The sequence below is a fragment of the Octodon degus genome, unplaced genomic scaffold, assembly GCF_000260255.1.
Source record: "Octodon degus isolate 3935 unplaced genomic scaffold, OctDeg1.0 scaffold00080, whole genome shotgun sequence".
In the NCBI taxonomy this organism is placed as follows: domain Eukaryota; kingdom Metazoa; phylum Chordata; class Mammalia; order Rodentia; family Octodontidae; genus Octodon; species Octodon degus.
In genome coordinates this window covers 1,732,859-1,759,712 of record NW_004524656.1, presented here as the reverse complement: position 1 = coordinate 1,759,712, position 26,854 = coordinate 1,732,859, and the positions used below count along the sequence as shown (strand labels likewise).

General features: G+C 47.5%; 1 protein-coding gene across 1 annotated transcript in view; it reads right to left on the bottom strand.

Annotated features, from left to right (window-relative positions):
* Clmp (CXADR like membrane protein) overlaps nucleotides 1-13,506 on the bottom strand; it is a 100,402-nt gene extending 86,896 nt beyond the window's left edge. Inside the window, exon 1 of the mRNA XM_023721155.1 lies at nucleotides 13,136-13,506. Within this exon, the coding sequence (XP_023576923.1) occupies nucleotides 13,136-13,163 (28 nt within the window). The 5' untranslated portion in view covers nucleotides 13,164-13,506. The remainder of the gene's footprint in view (nucleotides 1-13,135) is intronic.
* Between the last annotated feature and the right edge of the window lie 13,348 nt (nucleotides 13,507-26,854).

Genomic DNA, 26,854 nt, shown 5'->3' with positions numbered 1-26,854 from the left:
AGACTTGTGATTCTCCTATTTTCAGCCTCCTAAATGCTGGGATTACAGGTGTGTGCCACCATGCCCAAGGTCAATCACAGTCTTAGCATGACCCAGGGGGTAGGGTCAGCATGGTATGCCAGGGATCAAACCCTGGCTGCTGCACTCTGCCTAAGCAGGCGCTTTAGTCCGCTGAGCTATCTGGCCAGCCCTGGAAATCAGATTTCTAACCTTACCACACTCTGTGATCCGTGGCCAGCTTGTGTTCCTTCTGCTCTGCTGGCCTCATGAGACCCTGGTAAGGTTAGGGATAAGCAGGGAGAAGCTGCCATGCAGAAGAGAAAGAAGGACAGAAGAGAAGTGGGCCTTCAACTCCAGGTGCCAGGGCTTTGCCAAGACACATACAACTCTTTCGCTGCTCACCCCAGAGGTTCCAAGGAAGCCACAGGAGAGAGCCATTGCCAGCTTGGCTATCTGATAAGGAGGCTGAAGTAGGCTGAAGTTCAGGAGAATATTGAAAGGAGAAGCCACAGGTCCCAAAAATTATTCAATGGAACTAGATCACCAAAGTCTAGAGGACTAGACTGGGCCAGGTGGACAGCAGAGGGGTCCATGACGGCCTGCCAGCACCACACCCATGGCTCTGCTCTTACAGAAGTCTACTGAGTCCCCAAGGACAACTTGGGAGTCAGTGCTTCCCAGGGAGCTGGGAAGGTAACTGGCCTGGCTGGGGCGTGAACTTGAGGTGTACTAGCAAGGGCCCCCGTCTGCCTACAAACAACCCAAATGCAGGGGTTAGGGACTTTCAGCAGGAAAAGAACAGTAAAAGGGCTTCATTAGCTTTCTGCCTGATCCTGACTAGAAAAAGTTAAAACTTTCCTAGAGGAACTCCTTTGGGGGCAGTTAAAAGAACTTACATCAAAAGACCTTCGGGAGAGCTGATGGAGCACAAAGGGCTTAAAACCAAGGTAACCACCCCTGAGCCCCTTCTCTGCCTCCAATAAAATGTAAAGGAGACAAGGGGTGCATGTGTGTGTGTGGGGGTGCCTGTCTGTGTGTGTGGAGGGGGTATTCTCACTGCAGGGTCACTATCTGACTGTACTAGTAACACACACATCCCCTTACTTAACCACTAACTCCAGATGACCTCGCATGTAAGGCTCCTCCTAACTTCTCCTGTGAATCCCAGAGATAAGGCCCTGACAAGTACGTTCATTCATTTGGGCAAGAAAAAACCCAAAGTCCACCCAGGAAGATGCACATAGACAGTGGTGCTTGGATGAGAGTCTTGTGGCCTGGAATCCACCTATGGAGGCCCAGAGAGCAGATGGGGTTGTGGAAAATCCCAGGTACCACCCTGGGGGGAGGGTCTTTATCACCTGATTAAAGGAAGCTGGGCACAAAGGCTCATGAGCATCCTTATCTGGACACTGCTCTCCTCGCACACCTGGTAGCTTTCTGTCTTCCTTTCCTCCTTAAACTATTGTCTTCTCTTTTAACCTTTGTCTCTTTAGCTCATTGCTGGTGCTGAAGTTACTGTCCCGGCTGGCTGCTCTTTCCAGTAGAGCAGCAGTGTGGTACACACTCCCGAAGGAGACACCACCGTTTTTGATTTTGGACTCCATTACCATTTCCTCCTTCGGGTCTTCTTGGTGATGAAGAATTCCCTATTATGGATACTCTGGGTAGCATCTTGAATTTTTGCTTTCTTTTGCTTTTTTGTTTTTGGAGAAAGTGTCTTAGTGTACAGTTCAGGCTGGCCTTGAACTCACAGGGCATCTAGGCTGGAGATCCAAACTTGTCAGCTTCCTCAGTGCAAGGATTCTAGGCGTGTGCCCCATACCCAGCAGCTGAACTGAATTGTATACACTTACATTTATATCCACTAATTTATTCATTTCTTCTTTCATTAGCTCATTTTGCAAGAATCTAACATATGCCGGCCACCAGGCTCTCTTCTCCCTGCTCATGCCATACAAAAAGACGGAAGAGCTCAAACTACTCCACGATGTGAGCTAAGTTATTTTAAAGTTGGGAAATGAGTGCACTGGGGTACAGAGCTCTCCACCCAGAGCCAGGGAAGCCTTTATAGGTGGGACCTTAGTTAGCACTGTGAAGTCTAGAAGGAACTAGTAAGTGCAAAGAGCCCATAGGAAATAAGATAGCAGGTGAGGCCCTCATAGGTGTGGTGTGAGCCCGGGAGGGCTGATGGCAAAGGGCCACAAAGAGCACTGGGCCAGTTAAAAGCACAGCTGTGTGGGAGTGGGTGATCTTTTGGACAGAGGGGCAGAAAGGAAAGAGGCAGTGTAGAAAGTAGCTTATTTGGTTAGCTTATGAGTGAAGCAGCTAGCTGGTGAAAAGGCCTGAGATAGAGTGCAGTGGCCAGTCACACTGATAAAAATTATTATTCATTTATTTTTCATTTATGTATTTGGTACAGAGTCTCACTACGTAGCTCAGACTTGTAGTGATTCTTCTGTTTTCAGCCTCCCCAGCGCTAGGATTACAGGCATGCACCACCACGCCTGGACTCTGTCACCAGCTCTGTGCGCCCTGGGGGTGGGGCTGGCATGGCATGTGGGACTAGGGATCGAACCCTGGTGCCTGTGCTTGCCAAAGCAGGTGCTTAGTCCAAACACTGATAAAAATTAGAGTAGACCAAGAGCTAGGCTTTGGTTTTTTTTTTGTTTTTTTTTTTGTTTTTTTTTTTGCAGAACCGGGGATTGAACTCAGGCCCTTGTGCTTGCTGGGGAACCGCTTATTCCACTGAGCCATCTCCCCGGCCCCAAGAGCTAGGCTTTGGACAGTGAATGAACTTCCTCAGGTAGCAAGGAATGCAGCCTACCTCCTACTAAAGGGAGGTGCAGCCACTCCCTGCTAAATTCCTAAATTTTGAGGAAATTATAATACAAATTCACCAGCTCCTTCCCAGATGCCAGTTTCCAGGAAACCCTACATGTCAAAGAATTGGGTTAGAAATCTGAGGCCCAGTGGGTCATTTTAAACCCACAGAGCCACCTGTGACTGATGATCACTGACAAGCAATTCCTGTATCCTGCTTGCTTAAAAATAACTCTAAATCGAGAGGCCATGCAGCCACCCCATTTAGAACCCATCCTGCACATCCAGGACCTATTCTCTTTCCTTTTATTTCTAATAAAAACTCTCCTAACCTTCTCTTTGGGTTCACAACTTCATTTATCTGTGTTTGCTGAGCCATGAGCCTGGTACATACAGTATCAGCAGCACATGACGATGACCTCAAAAGTCTCTCCCACCCCAATTCTCCAAAGCTGAGTAGGCCATTTTGGGCCCACAGAGAGAAAGAGCAGGAGGAAGGTCAGGCCTTGGTGCAGTGTGTGGGGCACAAAGTCACCTGAATTCATTTGGGCCTGGGATTCTGCCAACCTCCAGCAACAGAGTGAGAGGCATCAGAGAGGGGAAGGGCTGAGGAGAGGTGGCCTTATTTGCAACCTGTCCTATCTTCTGTCTTCCTGGGAGAGTGGGAGGGGAACAAGGAGGTGCCTGCTGTCCTTGGCCATCCCCCTGGCGCTAGGGTGACAGGCCTTGCTGGCAGCCCCAACTCCACCTGTCTCGCCTGAGGATGCAACTGAGTGGGAATTCTAGGCCTGCAGGAATCTGGGACACCAGTTTAGCCCTCACTCACTGGGGAGGAAAATCACACTTTTCTGTTCAGGTCAATGGAAAAAACCAGATTTTTCTTCTCACCTTGAGTTTTTGTTTCTTCTCAGACTTAAAAATGAAATGTTACTCACAATATCATGAGGTTGGGTGTTGGGTTCTTTGGAATCCAAATTGGTTAAGACATAACTGTCAGAGAACACAGGAACTTGTGGTCCTTGTAAAGCCAGGTCCCCGAGTAGCTTCCTGTGTTCTCAGTGACTGCTGACATTAAGTAAGTACATTCCGTATAACAAGAATTCAGTCAATGACAGATCAAATATCCAATACTGGTCCCCTACAAGAGTAAGTCTTAGTGATGTCATAGTCCTCCTAGTTGTATAAGGACACCTAGGATGTTCCCACAGTGACAAAAGCACCTAGTAACCTGTATTAAATGACACATTGACTATATGTATATGTTATCCTTGCTGCATCTTCATATCTATTTTCCCAAATCCATGCTGAAGGGGAAGGTAAACTCGACGCCATACTCCATCTGTCCAGCCAAGGTTACATACCTGGCCTCTTACACCTCACTTTTCTGACCTGTAAAGCAGGGATAACTTCTTAGGTTTTTGTAAGGACACAAGAGATGACTTGCGTGAGAACCCCTGGTACACAGTAACTGCTCAGTAAGACATTATTTGATACCAAAAGCAGAAATGAACCAAGCAACTATGTACAAGCTGGGCAGACCAGGTTGCCACAGGCATTATTAGGGAGCAATGCAGTAGAGGGGGCAGAGCCTGGGAATGGACAACTTGCACACTGTGATTCTGCCTTCCAACCTGCAGGTGGTACATGAGGCACCACAGGAAGGGCACCTCTTGCCCAGAGCCAAGTAACACAAAGTCATCCTCCCAGTGCAGTTACAGATAGATGGGACATAGATGGGGTCTCGAGTCCCACAGCAGGGTGACAGCCCCTAAAGGACACTTGGGACTTGCCTGCAAGATAAAGGAACAGCAGTGGTCACAGCACAGAGGTCTGACCCTGATGGCTCAATATCTGCTAACTTTATGTACAATAAATACCCCTTGGCTGACCCTCTCCCAGCCAAGATAGGCATGATAATACCAACCAAAGATCCTTAACTGTCTATCATGTACTGAGCAGGGACCTAAAACTCTATACCTATTACCTTGCTTAGCTTTCACAAAATGACAAAGGCATCATTACTAGATGAATATTAAGAAAAATGAATGCTGAGAAAACCAAGGTTGGAGAGGTGAAGTAATTTGTCCAATTATGCAGTGTCCAAGATGGGTTTTAAGCGAGGGTCTCGGGACCACCGCACCGGGTCTTTCACACTGGTTGCTCTATGGCTGGTCTTTCTGAAAGCCTCCTGTGCCTTCCCCTACTCTCCCCTTGAAGAGTGATCGGAAATAATTGGAACTGTCATTGGAAGTAATGAGAAGTGACAGAGGTTGGGTTAGAAGGCTTATTGCTCCAAGTCTGAACCATCCCCACAAACCCAGGCCTAAATTTAAACAATGAAGTCACAAAGCAATTTCCCTCTCAGGGATTTTATTTTATTTTTCTCCCTGCTTCACCACCCAGAAATCAGAATATGTCAGGCACTGAATCTCTCTGGTCTATCTGATGGATTTCTTTCTTTTTTTATTTTATTTTATTTATTTATTTTTTTGGCAGAACTGGGGATTGAACTCAGGCTCTTGCACTTGCCAGGCAGGTGCTTATCCTACTGAGCTATCTCCCCAGCCCCTTTGGATTTCTTTTAGATCTAAAATTTCTTCTTCTTGGCATGATCTTTCCATGTGGAGGAACAGCATACAGATCTTGAGTGAAGAGATGGCCAGTATTAATTAACAGATACCACTTCACTGCTATAATTCATCTTTTTAGCATCGTGAGGGATGAGGCAATCAAGATAGCTACGGGGCTGGCAGGCTGTGATGAAGAATGAGACCATGACTTTCTGTGGAGGAGGAAGTGGGAGATGAGTTACTTGGGCCCCTTCCAAGGGCCCATGAGCATGGATGCATCCTTTCTGAGGCTGATGGGGTGATCTGTCACACCCTACTGCTTATTGGGCACCAAACTCTAATGTGCAAGTTCTATAGGGATACAGAGAGACCAGGCATTGTCCTTGAAGACCCCAGGAGAAGAAACACCCTACACTTACGGAGAGAACATGATTAAGTGGCTTCTTCCTCCTTGGAAGTCCTGAAAACCTTGGTACTTTCCTGGATGACAGCTCTCCCTAAGGTCGAATTCCTTGTTTATGAATGTGTCTCCCACTAGGGTGAATTCCTGAGAGGCAGAGACTGCCTTTCCTCTTAGGGGATCTCGAGCTTAGCTCGGGGGCTATCGCTAGAGAGCTCATCTCTTCTTCAACATTTTGTGAACGAAGGGGTGTGGGAGAGTAGGAAATGCTGGGGTTCAGATGAGAGTGGGAAACTTTATTAAAGGAGATTAATGATTGTGGCTGTCCTCCCTGAAACAGGGCGCTCAGAGAAGTACTCTGTGAGCATCAGATTGGGTTAGCCTTTCCTTTCTGGCTCTTCCTTCCCTTATCCTCTTCTTCCTCCTTCCTCTCCTCTCCTCTTCACTTTCCTTTTTCTCTTCCTGCTCCTTCTCCTCTTTGTTCTCCTCTGTCAACCTTGATGACCTGAATACTCCAAATCTCCTATTTCCTCCTTTAGAAAAATTTTCAATATTCCTCTCCAACCAAGGAACTATTCTGTAGATAGCTGCCCATTTTCTCTTCTTAGGATGGGCCCAAAGGAGAAGGCTTTCTCTCCTGTTTTTTTCCAAAACACAGCAGTTGTCAGTCTTATCACTGCCAGACTTGGCCTGAGTCTACACACAGTGATGTAGCTACTACCACTCACAATAGAAAGGTTGCATTTCAGCATTCTTCCCATTTTGGCCTGAGTAGTGCCAAAGGAAATAAATCTTTATTTTTCTGAAGTCCAGACAGCTAGAAGCTGTCCAGAAGCTCAGATAACCATGACTTCTTGTATGTGTATTGGGGGGGGGGCAGGGAGGTACAGTTTGCATTTTTTCTTTAAGAATCTCTAGGAAACAAGTCAAAATTGCCAAAAATAGAAATTTAACTAGAAAAAGCAACACTCGGGCAAATGATACAATCCCTAAACCCTCACCATCTGCAGCTTTGGGACCACATGCTAACAAGGGAGCTCCTATACCTGACCCCAAAGCATGCAGACCACACAGTAACCTTGAGGGCTGCAGAGGGGTCTGAATGATTAAGACAAGCTACAAAGCTGTGCACAACATATGCAGTAGCTCAGTTGTCAACAACAGTCATTAGTCCAAACCAACCACTTCTGAACTATCCGAATGAGCTGGGGGAAGAAGTTGGGTGATAAATGTCTTGGTGCATTTTCCACTTACGATTTAGGGTTGGCACCTTGTCAATGAATCTGGTGCTTTAGTCTGTAACCTTTTTGGCCACATGAAGCCTTGATTTCAGAGTAATTATCCATCTCCTGCTAAGCAGAAGGCACTAGGTCTTTGGAACTCCAAAGTTCTGGGTTGGCGTTCCTGCTCAGCTCCAAACCCACGACTCTTAAAAGCCTCAATTTATTTATTTGCAACTCCATTTATTGTTAAGGTAGAGTACTAATGGCATTTATTCTTAAACAATTTCAAGGCAAGATAGTTAATGTACTTTGTAAACGCTAAGCCTTGCACAGACATTATAAATTAACTGTAGTGTCCAAATATTCAGACCTATACAGTGACTCTACAAGTGGGCTAACCATATACAATTCATATTTCAAACCCCAACCATAAATTCAAATCCATGCAAGGGCTCCTTTAATTCTGAATTTAATTTCTGGCCTTCATTATATTTAAATTATGTCTTTTTTTTTTTTTTTTTTTTCCCAGAACCGGGGATTGAACTCAGGCCCCTGTGCTTGCCAGGCAAGCACTTATTCTACTTAGCTATCTCCGCAGCCCCTTTAAATTATGTCTTAAAAACAGAAAATGTTTAAAGCTTGCAAATAGTTTTAATTTTTTTTTTGGGGGGGGGCCCAGGGATCAAACACAGGACCTTGTGCTTGCTAGGCATGTGCTTAAGTCATTGAGCTATTTCCCTGGCCCTCAAATAATTTTACTTAACAGATCCTGTACCCTAGTGACTCTCCTGGGTATCCATGCTTGGGGTTTTGTAGGTAACTGCTTAGGGTGAGGTCCTTTGGGTTATGGAAGTATTGCAGCTACTGGACTTCCTAGAAGGGGATCTGATCATTACCCTAGCCTCCAATAATGCTTTCTGGCTCACAGGCCCACGGTATAGCTCCAGGATGGATGTCATTACTGTTCTCTTCATCTTACTTGTCTCTTCTGGCTTTATAATCATACACCACCAACTGCTACTGGTGGACAGTACCCGAAAAGAAATTCATCAAGCATGGTGACACTCGTGTGTTCCTGGTCACAACCACATTTTGATGAGCTGGTAAATTCTCAGACTTAAAAAACTCGGAGAAAGGTACAAGGAAATGGAGAAACCTTAGTCTAGTATCCCCATTTTACAGAGAAGGAAACAGAGTCAGACGTTGACTTTTGCTGAGGATAATCCAGCAAAATTGTGAAAGAATTGAAGCCCTTGATTTCCAGTCTTGTTCCTGGTATGCCTGCACCTACATCAGGAATTTAAAAAGCGTTAATTCTTTTTTACCTGAATACACCAGACATTAATCATGACACTTCAGAAAGTTTCCAGGATTTCCAGTTATAATGACTAAATTAAAACATTACCACAAATGCCATATTTTCAGGTAATTTCTCAACAGAAAAGCCATGCCAATTATTCAGCACTTAGCTCCTCTAACTCAAGCATCAGAATAGTGACTGCGATTTTGAATTGTAACTACATGAACAGAAAAGGAAGAAGAGACATCTTCCTGTTTTAGGATTGTATGATGGGACACATCTTGAAACTTGGGTTCTAGTCTTGGCCCTTCTCCTGAGCTAGCTGTGTAGTTTCACTAATTCATTCTACTTCAATTTCTGCATAAGAAGCAGCAGGTTTAGATCAAGGCTAAACTTGGGTTCCAGGAAGGACATCAGGAGATCAATGAGCCATGAAGAAATTATTGGAAAAATTTAACAGATGTATCTCTTCTTCTAAAATGTGGTTTTTAGCTAGGGAGATAGCTCAGTGGCATGCAGAAGCACCTGCCTGGCAAGTGCAAGGTTCTGAGTTTGATTCCCCAGTACTAAAAATACATAAATAAATAAGTAAATAATGGTTTTCATCAGATTCTCAGAGGCATCTGGAACTCAAAATTTTAGGAAGTATTGATTTAGATAGTCTCTTAACTTTCCCCCAATTTTGACAATCCCTGTCTGTCTTTAAAAATGACTGTCTAGTTCATCATCATTAAGTATATTTATGAAACATACTCACATGTGCACTGCCCAGCTGAGCATGAGACAAAAATCAGATGAGACAAGACATGAGCCCACTGGGACTGTATCATTCTTGTTATCATTGTCACCAATGTGGAAGGAAGGACAGTAGATCCTACCAAGACCTGTCAGCATAACGCAGACCAGTGGATGATGCATTCAACCCTTCCCCTGAGCTCATTTTTGGCAAGACCAAGTGCCCTGCTCCTTACCCATTCCCTCAAAATGAATTGTTTGTACTCAGGATTAAAAGCACCTGGCCTATACCAACACCAACAGGCTCATCACTGGGGCCATGGAAAATATTCAATATTTAAAAATGGAAAGTGATAGATTGTGAAAATACAGAAATTTTGAATTTAAGTGTAGAGACAAGGCAGTCAGAAGAATGCAGCCAGCTCACCACACTCCCAAGGCCAGGCTCTCTGCCCTCTGCCAGCTGTCCTGCAGGGTAATAGTGTGTAGGATGGGAGAGAGAGAAAAAGTAGGATTAGAGTGTGGCAGTTATTGCGAAGTCGAGAAGAGGAGTCAAGTAAGGCTAATGAGGAGCTGAGCCACTGGGGGGTGGAGGTGGGGGTGGCCACAGGAGGGAACCCCCATTCTCTACTCCATCAGACTCAGAGCACTGTTTGTTCATTCATACCAGAGGCAGGACATTTGGCCCCACTCACTAGCAGTCCCAAAAGCAAGGAGTCTGCTGGCCTGTCCTACTTCAGACTATGAACTCTCTAGGCCCTCCTCACTCTCCTGCTGTCCTGTGGAGTCTCAAGAAAAAAGAGAAAGCCACAGTCAAGCCAGCTGTGATAACAGGCAGCTTTCAAAGACCACTGGATGATTTCAAGATACAAGCAACTTGATTTTGTTGAAGCGAGCCCAACCATACCATGGCTCACAGTCACTCTGCAAACATCTAATCCAGGAAAACCGCATCCCGCGTTTACTCCCACCACCTCCTCTGATGCCTGGTTCTTACTTACACGGTTTGATCTACTTAAAGCTGGGGTGTCATGAGCCTGAGGATGTCTGAAAAAAGCTCAGATGTGACAAAAGCTTAATAGCTGGCATGAATATGAGAACCCCACATTACAGGATTCTAAGCCAGCAGTCCTTGTTTCTTGTCTACCTGGTCTCTCGTTTACTTTTTTTTTTTTTTTTTTTTAATGTATTTGATTGTTGCAGGGTCTCACTATACAGCTCAGACTCGTGGTGATGCTCCTGCTTTCAGCCTCCCCAGGACTGGGATTATAGGTGTGCGTCACTATACCTGGACTCTAGCCGGCTCAGCCCACACATGTGGTGCCGGGGATTGAACTGCGATCTCTGAGCTTGCCTAAGTTTGCCTAAGCAAGTGCTTTAGTCCACTGAGCTATCTCGCCGGTCCCTGGCCTTTAGTTTAGTTTGTAAAAATTTTACAAGGACAGGGGCTGGGGAGATAGCTCAGTAGAATAAGTGCTTGCCTGACAAGTACAAGGTCCTGAGTTCAATCCCTGGTACCACCAAAAAAAAAAGTGTCTTAAATTTTTTTTTTACAAGGACAGCACCAAGATAGACATCAGGAGAAGTTAGCTCCTACAATGAAGGCAAAGAATCAACCCAACTGTTCTTACCAAAAGAACAGTTACATAGTAGATACTCAGTGAAGAGCAGCCAGTGATCAATGATATCTTTTGACAGAAGACTTGATCAGATCCTTGTCTGTCATGAACTAGGAGATAGACTGTCATCAACATTCACATTCAGGCCACCAGCTAATTTCAACCAACCATGTATGTGGGCCAAAGTCACTTTCCACTGTAAACTAGATCCAGCCTACATTCGACTCCTGTTTCTGCTAATTAAACAAGTTACTTGACCTGTTTACAGCCTGATTTTATCTTCCTCTTCCCCTTCTTCCTCCTCATCCTCCCCCTTCCTTTCTCTGTCCGTCTGTCTGTCTCTCTCTCTCTCTCTCTCTCTCTCTCTCTCTCTCTCCTTTTTTTCTCTCTCCCTGCTGATTAGAGATTGAACCAAGGCCCTTCACACTGAACTAGATAGTCAATCCACACTCTCCCCTTTCCCTTCTTCCTTACTTTCTATTTTTAAGACAGGGCTAAGTCACCCACACGCCTCGAACTTGAGATCCTCCATCTTCATCTTTCCAGAGTTCTGGGATTACATGCTTTACACTCACACTTCTTCATCTGTAAAATAAGGATACTAATCACAGCCAACAAGGTTGGTGTGAAGAATGAAACAACATACTACACGGAAAATGTTCAGTACTGCCAGGCATGGTGGCGCACACCTGTTCCAGCTCTTCGGAGGCAGAGGTAGGAGGACCATTGTGAGCTCAAGACCAGCTTGAGCTACAAAATGAGTTCAAGGCCAGCTCAACTGCATAAAGAGACCCTGTTTCAAAAGAGACAAATAAATAAATCGGTATAGCCAGGATATAATGGGTATTCACTGTTTTTAGTAAGGCAACTCTGAAGTTTGGTTCTAGTGACCATCCCAGTAAGTGATAGCTTAGTGGTATGGGCCAGTAAAAGTGACAGAGGTGCCACCCAGCTATGGCACATGTAAACAGGAGCAGAACTGCAGTACTTGGTAAATTTCACAGAGCTTAGAAAATAGGTCCTCCCCTGCCCTCCTTGAGCAATAGTTTATTTATTTTTTTTTTAATTATTTTTTTTTTCTTCTCGAATGCCTTCAGGGCACTTTTGGCCAGCGGGAGAGTTGTGAGGTTCGAACTCCAGGAACCTGAGGCTGACAGCTTTGTGGAAGCAGCCACTTAAAGGACTGAGCTAGGCCCAGGCCCCCGAGCAATAGTTTATTTTAGCAGACCTCTTCCTTTCCTCCAGCTTGGGTGGGTACCAGCTGAAGGTGGCCTATGCAGGCTCACCCATCAGGTGGCAAGGTCTAGAGAACAGGCAGGTCTGACTCCCTATGTCAGGTTCTAGGGCCTTAGCTTTCCCCGAGTCCTAGAGTTGGAGGCTGGTAGGGCTAGCAGTGCCTTTGGAACCATCTCTTTGTTTTAGAGGCAAGAAAGGGAAGCTTTGGGCAATGAACAAGTTGTTCCAGCTAGTCAGCTCATCTGCTCAAACCCTAGACTTGGTCTCCTGTGAACAAGGGTCCCAGGTGTGCTCCCAGTGCAGCCCGCTGCTCTTGGGTTTTCTGAACTCTGGCGCCCCGTGGGGCCGCCACGTGCCCCTCAGATAGGTGCAGTCCCCCTTCTCTGGGCTCTTGCTGCTCACATAGCTGCTAGAACCATCCTGCACACTCCTGTCCTCAGTCTGTGTCTTTGGAGCCCTGAGGCCTTAGGGGTCTCGCCTGGGGGACACCCAAAGGGACACTCAGCATGGCTCTTCTCAGCCCCAGGCCCAAACTCAGCAGAAGCAGCCGCCTGCTCTATTTCTCTCTTCCAGCTCCATTCCTTCTAAGTCTTCTCACTAAGGTTCCCTTTGCTCAGGTTCTCCTCCTTTCTGCTTCACATTCTGGTTCTCCCATTCTCTTTCTGCCCGTCTTTCCCTCTGTTCCTTTCCTTCCTTCCTTCCAGTGTCGTTTTCTTTCGGAGCTGCGCCTCCTCTGGCTCCCCACCTCGACCCCTCACCCTCCCTTCCTCTCCCACCCTGTCTCATCCCTTCTCCCTTCCTCTTACCCTTCAACACATCTGTTTCTAATCTGAGCGTTCTGAGGCGCCTGCTTGAAACAAAAAAGCCCTCCACACCCTCAGAAACCTGGCACAAAAATTCCTTGATGAACCTTCCCTCCCCCAGCTCTCCGGTTTTCCTACAGACTCCCGAAACCAAATACTCCCCTAAAAATCACCCTCCACATCAAACAGTTCGCGGCCAAACTCAACCAGGAAACGCCCCCATCTCTGTCTAGCTCAAGGGCCCAGATGTGTGAAACATTCCGAAGGCCCGCTGGGCGGTCCCCGGCCGCCAGCTGCGCTGCTCTCCGTGGCGCGGAGGCAGGGACCGAGAGGTTGGCTCCCGCAGAGGCTGCGGGGACCACCGGGGACCACCGCGCCAAGGCGCGTCTGCCCCGACCCACCAGGCCCCGCCCTCCCGGAGGCACTCACCTAGCAAGAGGAGGCGGAGGAGGGACATCCCGATCCCCGGACGCGGGCGCGCCCCCCGCTCAGCCGCTGCCTGGCTGCGGGGCGTCCGGGCGCAGCAGACGGACCTTTGGGGAGCTGGGCGCGGCGCCTTGGGGAGCTCGCGGGGCTACAGCCATGTGCGGGCGCGGGAGCTGGCCTCGTGCCTCGCCCCGGGTCCCCGCGCCCTGCGCCCTGGGGCACCGAGGGACCCTGGTGCACGCCCCACCAGCCTGCGCCCGGCCGGAGCCGCAAACCGAGTCCTGGAGGAAAAGGCGAGGCGGAAAGGCACCTCCGCTTCACGGCACACTTTTCCCTGTTTGGAAAGAAAAAGGAGTGGAGAAAGAGAGGGAAAAAAATTGAGCTGGAACCACATGGTTGCCTCCTACCGCAGCCCCTCCCTCCTCCTTCTCCTCCTCCTCCTCCTCCTCGCCCTCCCTCCTTCCTTCCCTCCTCCCGCGCCCTCCTCCCCGCCGAAGGGGTGAGCGGTTGAGGCTGCCCGGCGGCGGGCAGAGGCGGGAGATGGCCGGGGCTGGGCTCTGCCCGGGGTTGGGAGGGAGGCCTGGGGGTTGAGGCTGTCGGGGGCAGTTTGGCTGCAGGAGCTCTCGGCAGGGCGCGACAGTGTAGCAGAGAATCCGCAGCCCTGGAGCCAAGAGCAGAGGCAGAGGAGGCCTTGTCGGTTCTCTGCGCGCACTTTGTCCTCCTCTCCACTTTTGCGCTTGCATCTTCCCCCCCCCCCCCATTCACATACTCAGATTCCACTTCTCTCACAAACCACCCCCCAGGTTTTTCTTCCTTACCTTATTCAGGCTTCTCCAATCCCACCTTCTCCAGGCCTCTCCCTACCCTCCCAGCCCTGTCCGGTCAGTGTAGGAAACCAGGCTGGCCACCAGGACCGCTCTGTATGGAAATGGATCCTGGGGAAGGTGGCCAGCCGCATTGACTGCAGCTTTTCTGACTAGCCAACCTTTTTGGCACCTCCATCACACTTCGCCTGGCTTTGCTTGGCCTTTCGTGTGTGCTCTTCCACCCGCCAGTCTTTACACAGTGAACTCTCAGCCCAGGGAAGAACAAAGTGACCATCACCCCGCGGGAGCAGCCCAGCGCCTGCATGTGGCCCCGGGGCAAATTATGCACTCTGCCACATTCAGGAAGCCACAAAGGCGCCACGCCGGGCCCTGGAGAGGCTGCACATGCTGCTGTGTAGGGGGGACTCAACTGCTGCTCCGTGGGGCACCGGGTGGAGAAGGAAAGGGCCGTGAGAGCCGCTCTCTGGCTCTAGCTGGTCTGCAGCCATCCCTCACTCTGCTCTAACCAGCTTTGCCTCTCCGGGTGGTAATAAAGACCAGTCCTAGATCATAGTCGAGGATGCAGAGGCCCGAGAGTGCAAGGGTGCGTGGAACTTCTGAAGGTCACTCAGAAGCGTGGGCGAGGGCAGAGCGGCTACCAGGCGCGGGATCTGCTGCACAGTTGCGGAGTCCAGCTGCCTCCGCCTTTGCACATTGAGAAACTGTTCCATGTGCATCCACCCTGGGCTTTCTTTGGCGTTGAGCACACAGAATGGTTACAATTTGGTAACTAATTGACATTTTAAAAATTGGAAAGGTACTTCAGACACTAACTCTGGGCCAGGGATCTTATTAATTAGTGCTTCTAATTTTAATTCTTAGGACAAGTACCAAGGATGGGTATTATCAATTCCACTTTAAAGGTAACAGAACTACAGTTTAGGGTTAAATAGCTTGTCCCAGATCACAAACTGCTAAAAGCTCTCTATTCCAAAAATAATATAACAGTATTATATTTTATATTACGATGTATTTAAAAGGTTTGCTTAACTCTGCAATAATTTTGTTTTACACTTTATACATATCATCTAGTAGGGAAATAGATATATTCACAACTATAATTCATATGTGAATGTACTGAAAAATGTGACTATAAAGATTTAAAAAGATGAAAATTACATGGAGAAGATAATTTTTGTAGTTTTTGCTTTATATTTTTCTAAAGTTTTGACATAATTCCAAACTTACAAAAACTTGTGAAACTACTTCAGGAATTTTTGAATACCTTTAACCCAGATTTCCTCTTTTTCTTTCTTTCTAGAAGAGGTATATATGTACAGTTTTAAAGCCCACACATACTCCATCACTATTGCTGATTGGCGCTGAAGAGCCAGTGTGTGAATGCAGACAGATTGCCCAAGGTCTTGAAGTATCATGATGTCTTCAGTGCTGGGTCATCAGCAGGAAACAATTAACTCTGCCTGAGGCTGAGGTGGAGTCCGGAGCACTCAGGCTTCCAGGTTCCGAGTCTTGTAGGCAGGAGGTTTTGGGTACATCTTCCTTGGCGGGGGTCTTTGGGCCCCAGGAGACAAACATCCCTGAGTCCAAAATTTAGGTGCAGAATTATCGTGTAGAAGTGCCTCTGGAGATGGTTTGTGATACAGCAAGCCCTGGCCCAGCTACTCTGGCTCCTACCAAGCTCACACTGGTTGCCTTAAGGAATCTGAAAAGGTATGCAACAACCCCTAAAGCACCTCCAGGCCAGTGGGAGAGAAATCATCCCTTGTGAAATGGTTCAACAACAGCACAAGAAGGCAACCTGAGATGGTAAGACCTAGCAAGGGCCCCAGGATAGTGGCTTGGAGCAAAATTGTGAAGGGCTCTGTATGAGAGACAAAGGACTCTGGAACTTGTTCTGTGGGCTCTCAGCAAAAAGTGTTAATAAAAACACACCTTAATGAGGACCAAAGGAAATGTAAATATCTGGCTTCTCAGAGATGGACACAAAGGAACCCCAGTGGTGAGCATTGCATCCTTTTCCCATTCATTTGCTGTCTCACCACTACACTTTAATGTGCACAATTGACACTGTATCAGTCATGGGGCCAGCGAGATAGCTCAGCTGTCTAAAGTACAAGCTTAAGCAACTGTGCAGTTTGATCCACAGCACCACATGCTGTGCCAGCCCTGCCCCCAGTTTGGGTTTAGCTGGCCACAAAATAAAAACAACAACAACAACAACAACAACAAAAAGAACCAAGACATTGTACTAGTCATTTGTAAAGTGATAGATACATATGCTGCTCTAAGAATCACCCTTATCCTCCTCACTATCTGGGGTGCCAAAGAGTGCCATCCCAAATCTGTGTTCTGTACAAGTTCTGAGCCAGCATTCAGAGCGAATGAATTAGAAGGGGAAAGGTGGAGCAGAGGAACTGCTTAAAACATATTGCATTAAATGGGCAGATAAGAGGAGGGTGGCAAAGCAAACAGAAGATTTTTGGAAGAAATATTAGTGCCAGGCATGGTGGCACATGTCTGTCATCCCAGCACTCAGGAGGCTGAGGCAGAAGGATTGCCTCAAATTCAAGGCCAGCCTGGATTACCTAGCGAGTTCAAGACCAGCCAGAACTACGTAGCAAGACCTCATCTTAAAAAAAAAAGAAAAGGAAAAGGAAAAAAACGATTAGCAGGGATTAGGAGGAATCTAATAGTCATTGTGAGTCAACAAGGAGGGAAAGACAAATGAGAAAGATGAGTGTGAGAGACCTAATATGTTATTATCCATGCTGAAATGAATGGCGACCGTTTCTTTACCTCCTGTTAGTGTCTTAGTTACTTTCTTATCCCTGAGATATAATACCTGACACCCACAACTCTAAGGAGGAAAGTTCATTTTGGCTCACAGTTTGTAGACATCCACTGCTAGGAGGAAGAAATAAATTTAAGAGGAAGGCGCCCACAGTCCAACACATACAACTTGGTAAATATTTGTTCCAACTAAAGCTAAGCGGAGTTCCTAGGATTCCATTCCCTGCGGTAAAAAGAGCTCATTTCAGTCCCATTTCCTTTTTCTATTAAGACAAGGTTATCTTTCTTTCCTGTCCTACAAGGATACTTTTCAATTTGGCCTTTCAGTGTGTTCTTTCTTTTTGTGTCTGGACGGTAAAAGGCCCCAGCTGGCCTTCAGCGCCAAGCCTGGACAACTTTTGCTGGTGCTGTCTGAGGGCCCTGTGTACTAGCGGAGGCTACGAAGTCGCTCTCCTCCTCATGCTAGTGGGAGCAGCTGTTCCCTTCTCAAAGGGCCAGGGAGAGGGACAGAGGGGAGAGGAGTCAGGACCTGTTCTACTTTGTGTGGGCACAGCAGGAGGCAGGGATATTTCATGGCTGGTGCTTCATTTAGGATGTGTGTTTGTGAAGAGGAGATCTCAGCCCCCATCTGGCTGCTAGCATCCAGGATACACAAGCCTGCCTCTCTCGAGTTAGGATCTGAGGGGTCCATGGGAGCTCAAAAGCCAAGAGCAACAGAGAAGGTTCCTATGACTGTGGGGTCTTGAGTGGCATCAGGTGTCTTTGCTCCCCATTCGCCCTTCTTCACTGAAGCCAGCCATTTGTGGGCTCTCTCAGCTTCCCCCAACCTTGCTTTCAATTCCTAGGGAGTAACCCCCTGTGGGAGGCGAGCAGGCTTCAGTAAAGCCAGGCTGATTTTGATTCCAGCTCCTCTCTTGACTGCGCTTCACTTAGCTGTTTCTTTTTTTCTTTTTTTTCACGGAACTGGGGATTGAACTCAGGCCCTTGCACTTGCCAGGCAAGCACTTATTCTACTGAGCTATCTCCCCAGCCCCTTGGCTGTGTTTCTAACCTCTCTTAGCCTATCACATGTGTAACATTTTTCATTTGGTGTTAAGAAGACTGCAGACTGTATAAGGTGCTCCCTTCTCTCTTCCCACTGAATTAATGCAACAATATGTGTCCTGCCTCCAGGATACATTCATGCTCTGAACTGGTTTTGCAGAGGGTCTTTCCCTCGCAAAGCAGAGGAAGACAGCTTCTCCCTTCTATACAGGCAAACGGACATCTGGTGGCTGCTTAAGGAATGCAGCAAAAGGAATAGTAGAGTGGTCCTGTCTCCTTTCCTTGAATTGTTCCCCATCCCAGCTGAGATTTTTTTTTTTTTGGTGGAACTGGGGATTGAACTCAGGCCCTTGCGCTTGCCAGGCAAGTGCTTATTCCACTGAGTCATCTCCCAGGCCCCCCAGCTGAGATTAAAAGCACTGACACAAAGGTGCCAAATGCATGAGGAACGTGATTCAGCACTAAGTTTCAGATTATTGGGTTGAAAAGTGCATCAGAGGCCTCGACCTATCATTTTACTGAAAAAGATACCAGCTCCGAGAGGAGCAAGCCACACGCGTGGCCCTGTGCAACTAGCTGATGACGTAGGAGCTCTGACTCCTGGATTCCTGAGTGACTTCTGGAAGACAAGCCATGAGGTGGGTAGCAAGACTCCCACCTGGCTTCGGGTTGCATTCAGTCAGTGACCTGTGTGATTTTCCTGAGATTCCAGCATCAAGTTTCCCTCTGCTGCCTCGTGAGCATCTGGTGGAGAACAGAAATCACTAAACCAGAAGACAGAAATAGTTACTCTTCCTAGCCAGGGCGTGGCTCTCCCGGACCTGCCCTGCGTTCAAGCCTACAGCCTATGATCCCGCTCATAAGCCTGCCTTCGGTCCACCACGTCACAGCTGTTGTCTCCTACCCAGCTGGATGAGCCTGTAGACTTCCTTCTGCCCTGACCTTCGTTTTGCAGAGGCCCACCAGGGCTGTGCCATCTCAGGGTCTCCCTTCAGTTAGATGCTGGGACAAGCTTGAAAGCTGGCTACGCAGTGAGCAACCTCTTTCTCTTTCCAGAGTGAGGACAGTTATCACACAGAACGGTCCTGCATTTTCCTAAAAGGTTAGGAATGCGAATAGAAAACTTCAAGGTGCCTGATAGTTGCGATAGACCCAGGAAAGAGCTGGACTTCTTTTTTGGGGTGTTTTGTTTTTTCCTAGTAATGGATGAGGCTCAATTGAAGCCATAAGACAAAATGAGGACAATACAGAGTTTGTCAAGCTTGAATATGTCACCCGTGTCCTGCCTGTGGGGAGCTCATATAGTTTGTGGCTGAGATGCTACAGGCTGTTGGCAGCTGCATGCAGCTGCTCAGCGACAAGACTGATGTCTGTGGGGGCAGGCTCAGGAGAGAGAGGGGAGGAAGAGGAGGAGGCCCCACCTCCCACCCACTACAAACTGAGAAACATGTCACACAAATTTCAACCTTTGTTGTGTGTATCTTGCCTGATGATACTGCTCTCAGGAGGTGGGGGGAGGTACAGACACCGTAGCCTGATCCAAGGCTGCAGTTATTTTGTAGATCTAAAAATAGCCCCAAAACCAAAGGTATTTGGAGGGTGGTCGCATGGAGAGCAGAATGGCTAACTAGCTCCTTGGAGGCTGGATCTGTTTGGAGGACAGGGGCCACTGGGGCCCTGGCCTGGAAGGGACATCTCCTACCCGCCCCCCCCATTCCTCCCTTTGTGCTCTGCTTGTCATCTACCCTGCTACCCTGCCTTAGAGCCAGCAGCTGTGGGCTGAGACCTCTGCAGACTGTGAGCCAAAATAAACCTCTCCTTTGACTTGTGAGTGTCAGGTACTGTGCCCGACTGACAAGGAAAATGACAGACACAGGCTTCAGATCAGGAGGTCAGGATGGAGAACTCTGAGCCACAGTTACATCCCTGAAAACAATGAGGAGACCAGTGCCTTGTAAGCTCTTATGTGCTCAGTGACTGTGAGATACACCTGATTAGGGTGTAAATTGGAGGAACTGGTAAATCATCGTGGGAGTTCATCATTCTTTTCTGTGTTTCTTTTGTTCATTTGCAACAGGGAGTCAATCAGTCCATGGTGCAGACACAGAGGAAAGAGATCTGGGCCCAGGGCTCGGCACAAGCTTCTCCCTGACTTCCGTGAGAACGAGCGCAGTCCAGAAAGAGGCTGGGTAGACTGCTCAGCAGCTCACCAGGGCTGTTCGCAGCACCCATTCTTGCTGGTCCACCAAAGAGGCTGAAGTGACACGGTTCCAGGCAGTGAGTCACACACACACACACGAAAGACACTGACAGGGTGCTTTTGGTGAGCATTTGCTTTATACTTTGTGCCAATCAGAAATGGATTTTGCCCCTTAAGAGGCCTCCTGTTGGAACAGGGACATACTATTCTCTTAAGTGGCCAGAAGCCTAAGATTTTGAACATGGTCTTGACTCTAAAAGAGGCACGGGTGTAGTGTTAAGGAATTTACAAGAAGGAGCTACTCTTCCTGTTCAGGGCTGGGGACTGCTTCATGGAAGAGGGGCAGTTTGGTGTGAGGAGGCCTTCGCTCCAGGCATGGAGATGCAGTTCCTAGCCCATCTCAGCAGCCCTACGCCTCTCACTACCACGAGCCACATGCTAGGAGTCCAAATGCTCCGGCCACGTGACCCATCTATAACTGCGATCCAACCTAACTTGTCTCTGTGAAGGGGTGGAGGGTGGGTAAAGAACTTAAGAGGCTCACACGCACGAAGGGACGTCCAAGATGTGGAGCCGCCTGGGCAGAGCACCGCCAGCCTCCCGGGCGCACCCTCTTCCCTGCCCACCTCCAGCTCCACCTCCCCGTGCAGACTCGCTCCGTCGCACGTGCGTGCATCCTCCCGCCGAGGAGGGCCGGTAGTCTTTCAGGAGCACCTGTGTAATCCCTTCATGTTCGTTACAGACACACAAAATTCCTCCGGGTAGCCTCTGTAGTCTGCGTTCCTTACCGCTGTGAGCAAGTCATGAGCTAGCTCACGTCGTTCGGGGGTCTGGCGGCCACTGGAACGCCTTTGTAAGGTTTCCGGCTGGGCTTCGGGTTGGCCTGTTGAGTGGAAACAATCTATTTTGTTTTGTAACTTTTTTTTTTTTTTTTTTTTTTTTTTTTTTTTTTTCGGTACGGGGGATTGAACTCAGCCTCGCACTTGCCAGGAAAGGACTTATTCTACTGAGCTATTTCCCCGGCCCTGGAAACAATCTAGATTCATTAGGACCGTTCTCTAATCCCTGCAATTAAATCAACCTGATCAACTGTGTACTTAAAAATCAGCCTTTTGTGTCCTCATGGTAAAGATGTATAAAAATATATACAGAAAATATAGCAGGTGTTGGTGAAATTGAGACCCCTGTAGACTATAGGTAGGAATGTCAAGTGGTGCAGCTACAATAGAAAACAATATGGCAGTTTCTAAAAAAAAAAAAAAAAAAAATGAAAACTGAAGCTACCGTTTGATCCAGCAGTCTCTCTTCTGGGTACCTACTCAAAAGTATTGAAAACAGGGTCTTGAAGAGATATTTGTGGGCCAGGGAGATAGCTCAGCGGCTTATATACTGCCTGGCAAACATATGGTTCTGAGTTCAATTCCAGAGAGAGAGAGAGAGAGAGAGAGAGAGAGAGAGAGAGAGAGAGAGAGAGATTTATATATCAATGCTCATAACAACATTCTTCACAATAGCCAAAGAGCAGGAGATATTCAAGTGTAGGGCCGGGGAGATACCTCAGCAGTCTAAGCACCTGTCTGGTAAGTGTAAGGACCCAGGTTCGATCCCCAGTACCCTATGCCATGTGGGCCTCACGCTGAGCTGGCCACCAAAACTAGGTGTGGTGGTGGACGCCTGTAATCCCAACACTGGGGAGGTTGAGACAGGAGGATCACAATGAGTCCAAGCTGAAACTCTGACTCATGCTACAAAATGAATGGACCTTCAGTAACATAAGCTGGTTTACAGAAGGACAAAGACTGCATGGTTGGTTACATAGAGTACTCAACTTGATAGAGACAGAAAGTGCAGCAGCAGCTTCCAGAGACTCAGAGGAGGCTTTGGGAGGCTGCATGTAATGGGTACAGAGCTTCACTTTGGGAAGATGAAAAAGTGTGAGCAATGGCTGGTGGCAAGAGTTGCACAAGTTGAATGTACGTAATCCACTGAACCGTGCACTTAAAACTGGATAAGTTGGAGTGGTAGATGTGCTTCATTGGTAGAGCCTAGAATCTGGGGTCCTTGCTTTGATCCTGAGCGGCATGAAAAAAAAAAATGAGATGTTAAATTTTATGCTATATGTATTTTGCAATAAAATCATCCCTTTTAAGGGCCCCTTCCTAAAAAAAAAATCTTAAACTGTGCAGTTCAGTTGTAATCAGTTTTACACTTTGGAAGATCACCATGAAAGAATGAAAAGAACAAGGTTTTGGGTTAGGAGGCCCGGGGTCAAGCTTCAGTTCCACTCTTTATCAGCTGTTTGTGTTCTTGGTTGGGTTTTGGTTGTCATTATTGTTTTGGTTTTTTTGTATGTAGGAGGACTCAAACTCAGGACCTCATCCGAGCCAGGCAGGTGATGTGCCACTGAGTTAATCCCTGGCCCTTGCTGGTGTTCTTACTGGAGTTAGCTGTCCTTGTATTGGCCAAGTATTATAATATCTGCTTTGACCACTTCATCAGGCAGATACAGGGATCCATTTAGAAAATGTCTGGGGATGTGCTTAGCAAGACACAGAACACTAAGCAAACATGAGAGATGCTTCAAGAAGATGATGAGGTTCTTGCTGAGGCCTATTTTAATATTTTCCAACTTTTCTTGCCAAGAAGTTCTCCTATCACACCTCCATTTCAACTAATGCACTTTCATTTAACCTGCAAATAACCTTCCTGCTGTTATGTTTCCAGCTTCCAGGTCCCAAGCTCCTTCCATCTGGTGGGTACCAAAAGGGGACAGCAGCAGCCCTCAGCGAACTGCATGGCCACAGATTTGGGGGCCAAGGACAGAACTCTTCTCCAGGTCTGGTTTGGTTTGCAAATTCCTTGCTGTCATAACAACCTCCAAAGCAAAGAGGGACTGTTCAGTGTTGTGTTTGACTGAAGCCTGGGCCTGGAATGTGCTCAGGTTGGCCCTGGTGAAGAGCGTTCACTGGGGACCGCTCCACGCATCTCGATCAGGACCCTGGGACGCGTGCAGGGGGAGCTGCCAGGCTCGCCACGTCCAGCTGCCCAGCTTCCTGCTCTCAGGGCTGTTTCAGCTCCCTGAAGCACTGCCAGATCCCCAACAGGGAGGGAGTTTCCGGAAGAGGCCGCTGGGAGATGAGTTCATCCTGCAGTGGAAGCAGACGCATGCTGCCATGCGCAGATGCGTGAAGATGGCTTGAGGAGCAAGTGGCTGACAGAATCTCCATGGCAACCTCCAGCATCCACGCTCAGCCTGGCTGACCTGTGGGAATGCTCTCAACCAGGGCTGGCTATTCCTGAGCTCCAGGGAGGGGCCCAAAATGAGAGAGAGCTAGAAAGTGTTAATTGGCTTTACAACTTAAAAAGAAATTTGTGCAATTGAAAGGAGTAGGTGCCTCATTCATGAACAAATGGGTCTGCAAAGAGTTGCCTTGGCCTTTTCAGTGATTGTACAAGATTCTGGTATATTTGGAAACCATGCCGAGATGAGTGCTTCCTGACTGCCAGGATTCCTGGTCATGCCTAGTGACTGACAAGATAGGACTTGGGGGTTGAAGTTCAAAATTAAAATTATAAGAGAAGTATTACTTTTTTTTGTGGAACTGGGGATTGAACTCAGGCCCTTGCACTTGCCAGGGAAGCACTTATTCTACTGAGACATCTCCCTGGCCCCAGATATTTTTAATAAAGGGCGATTTTCATGTTTGATATGCTGTGGAGCGGGTTCTCAAAAGGCATAAAGTCTCGAGTGTTCTGCCAACTGCTTACAGGTTTGTTTTCCCTTCCTGTCCCCTCACACTTTCCCTCCCTCTTTTCCTTCCTGCCTGGTTCTCTTTCCTTTTCTCGCCCTCCTTCCTCCTTTTTCCTTCTGTCCACTCCTCTCCTGCTTCTTTCTTCCCTTCTTCCCTCTCCCTCCTCATCCCCTATTCTATCATGACATCTCTATTTCTTTCCTGGCTTCTTCCTGTCTTATTGTCTTTCTCCCAAGGGCCACAGTGTCACTGCTGCCTGATAGTAAAATAGCGTGAAATCTTGGAGAAGCTCCAAGGACTGAGGTGGTTTGTGTTTTTGTAGGAACCTGGCCTCGTTGCAGTCTGCCTGGCCCTTGGGTACCTCCTTCATTTGTACAACGAGGTAAAACTACTGCTTCCAAGAGTTCTTGTGAAAATTAAATTCTGTTTCTTGTAAAAGCATATTTTTAATGCTAGTTGTTATTATTATGACTGCTAATAGTAATAACTACTCACACCTTGCTAGTTATCACACAAACATTAATCCCACACCTGTGCCCATGGAACAATTCCTGTCTAACTAATGAAGGGGCTGGCTCTGTGTTTCCAGCTCATTTTTTGTACATAGATGATGACCAGATCTTGTCTAAAAGTCAATTTCATTGACCTCATTGGATTATGGTGTTGTTCCTTGTTGGTGTTACTCAAAATTACTGTAGAGGTGTCAGCTAATTCTGGAGAACTTGTCTAGGTTAGGTCACTTGTTAAGTTGCAGGATCATAATGGGCTAGGGCCACTGTACGGTCACCTCTTAAGTTGCTAGGGCCAAGAACTCTGAGAGGAGAAATAAGGGCAGTTGGAGGGAGGGTGGTTTGAGGGCTCAGGGCAGTATCTACTCAGATTTACCACCCAGAGGGAAAATATTTTGATCTCTAATAATGAATGTAATTCTACCAGTATACTACCTGTCTACCAGTTTTCCTCATCCTGCTACTATATAATCTACCATTAATTTCTTCATTTATTCAGTCCCCCACCAGTTAGAATTTTGAGCAGCTTCTTTGTTCAAAGTATTAGGTTTACCCATAACCCCAGCATTTGGTAGGCTGAGACAAGAGGACTGCTGTGTGCTCAAGACCAGCCTGTACTATAAAGCAACACTGTCTCAAAAGTAACAACAGGGGGCCAGGGAGATGGCTCAGTGGAGTAAGTGCTTCCCTGGCAAGTGCAAGGGCCTGAGTTCAATCCCCGGTTCCACAAAAAAAAAAAAAAAAAAAAAATTAACAGGGGCCAGCAAGATAGCTCAGCAGACTAAATCTCCTGCATAGGCAAGTTTAGGCAAGCTTAGGCAAGTACAGGGACCTTGGTTCAATCCCTGGCACCACATGCTGCACCAGCCCCACCTCCAGGGTGGGCTGAGCTGACCAGAGTCTGGGTGTAGGGGTGCACACCTGTAATCCCAGCACTGGGGAGGCTGAAAGCGGGAGGACAGCCATGATTCCAAGCAGCGCAGTGAGACTCTGCAACAACCAAATTCATTAAATAATGACATTTTTTTTTTTTAAAAAAAGCAACAACAAAGACCAAAAACAAAGCATCAGACTAGACATAATGGATCATGTGAAGAAGAATACAGGAAGAGACTGCACAGAAAGGTGCAGTCCAATAAGGGGGCTGTGGCATACGATAAATCTCAGGAAAAACGGTATGAGAGATGACGTAAGGAATGTGCATTCATCTTGGAGGTCAGGAGCACAGTTCATGACTGGCTGGAGTCACCGTGGAGGTTCTTATGGAGAAGGTGACTCTGGATTTGGGGCCTAGAAAATGGATGAAATTCCCATATTTGATTGAGAAGGTGGTAGAACTCTAAGGGCAGGAAATGCCACAGACAGATGCTCTGAAGACAGGAATGGAAACCATATTGAAAGCTTTGTGAGAGGTAGTGGGGTAGCAGCTTGGGAGAGTGAAATACAGGGGTGAATGAAGGCCTGGTGGGTGAGTCTGAGGCAAATCGATGAGGACTGAAATATGTGGGTTTTAGTGAGTAGGCAGAGGTCATTGGGAAACATCTTCCACCTAAGGAAAACCACAGTGTCTAGGATTGGGTTGATTCCCCCACAGACACCTAAAGGAAGAGAAGCTGGACTTGGAAATGGTGGAAGAGAGAGAGTTGGATGGGGAGAAAGTGGAGCCTTCACCTTCAAGGCACTGTGTTCCAGGTGGGAAGTAAGAGGGCTGAGCTGGGATTGAGGCAGTGTGCCTGCAGGCAAGAGGTGGGTGTAAACCCTTGAACAGAGAGCAACGAGATGCGTCCATTGATTAGATAGGACGAGCGAGGCACAGGGAGGGGTGGAGAAGTCCATTACAACTTTCATTTTCAACGAGGAGGGCAAGAAGTCTGGTCCTAAAGCCAGAACAAGAAAGAAACCAAAAGAGAAGCTAGTTGGGAGAAGGAAACCTGAAAAGTTAGTCAAATGTGAGAAAGCTGAGGAGACCTGGGCAAGGGATGCCCTAGTGTTCCAATTTGCAATTGGGAGGTTAGCTAGAACCTTCTGGAGAGGGCAGCCATGTATGGGCTGAAGTCAAGAACCAGAGCTGCCTGCTGGAACAAGAAAGAAAATTAAGGTACAGGCAGGGCAGGCAAGAAGAAGGGCAGACTAAAGCCACACAGGGGCCCAAGGCCCAACAGCAGTCGCACCAAACTGTCAGAGCCAACACATTCTTAGACATCAGAGTGGCTGCCCCACAGCTTCGTGCCAAGCACTAGCCTGGTAGGAGTTCTCCCATCTGTCCATATGGCAGCAGGCTGGAGGTGACTTCAAAATGATATATCTCTCCCCTGACCCCAAGCCTGATTTGTTATGTCTAAGGTAGGGCGTGAACATCTGCATTTTTAAATTTTTCAGGCTACCTCTAGGAACAGTGCTTACAGCTATTCAGAAATGATCTTAAGTTGAGCTGGGGGCACTGGTGTATTCCTATAGTTCCAGCTACTCAGGAAGCAGGAGAATCACAAGTTCAAGACCAGTTTGGATAACTTAAGAAACTTGTGTCAGAGTAAAATAAAGCAATGAGGTACAGCCTGGGGGTAGGTGGTAGAATGCTTACTGTGCACATAAGAGGCCTG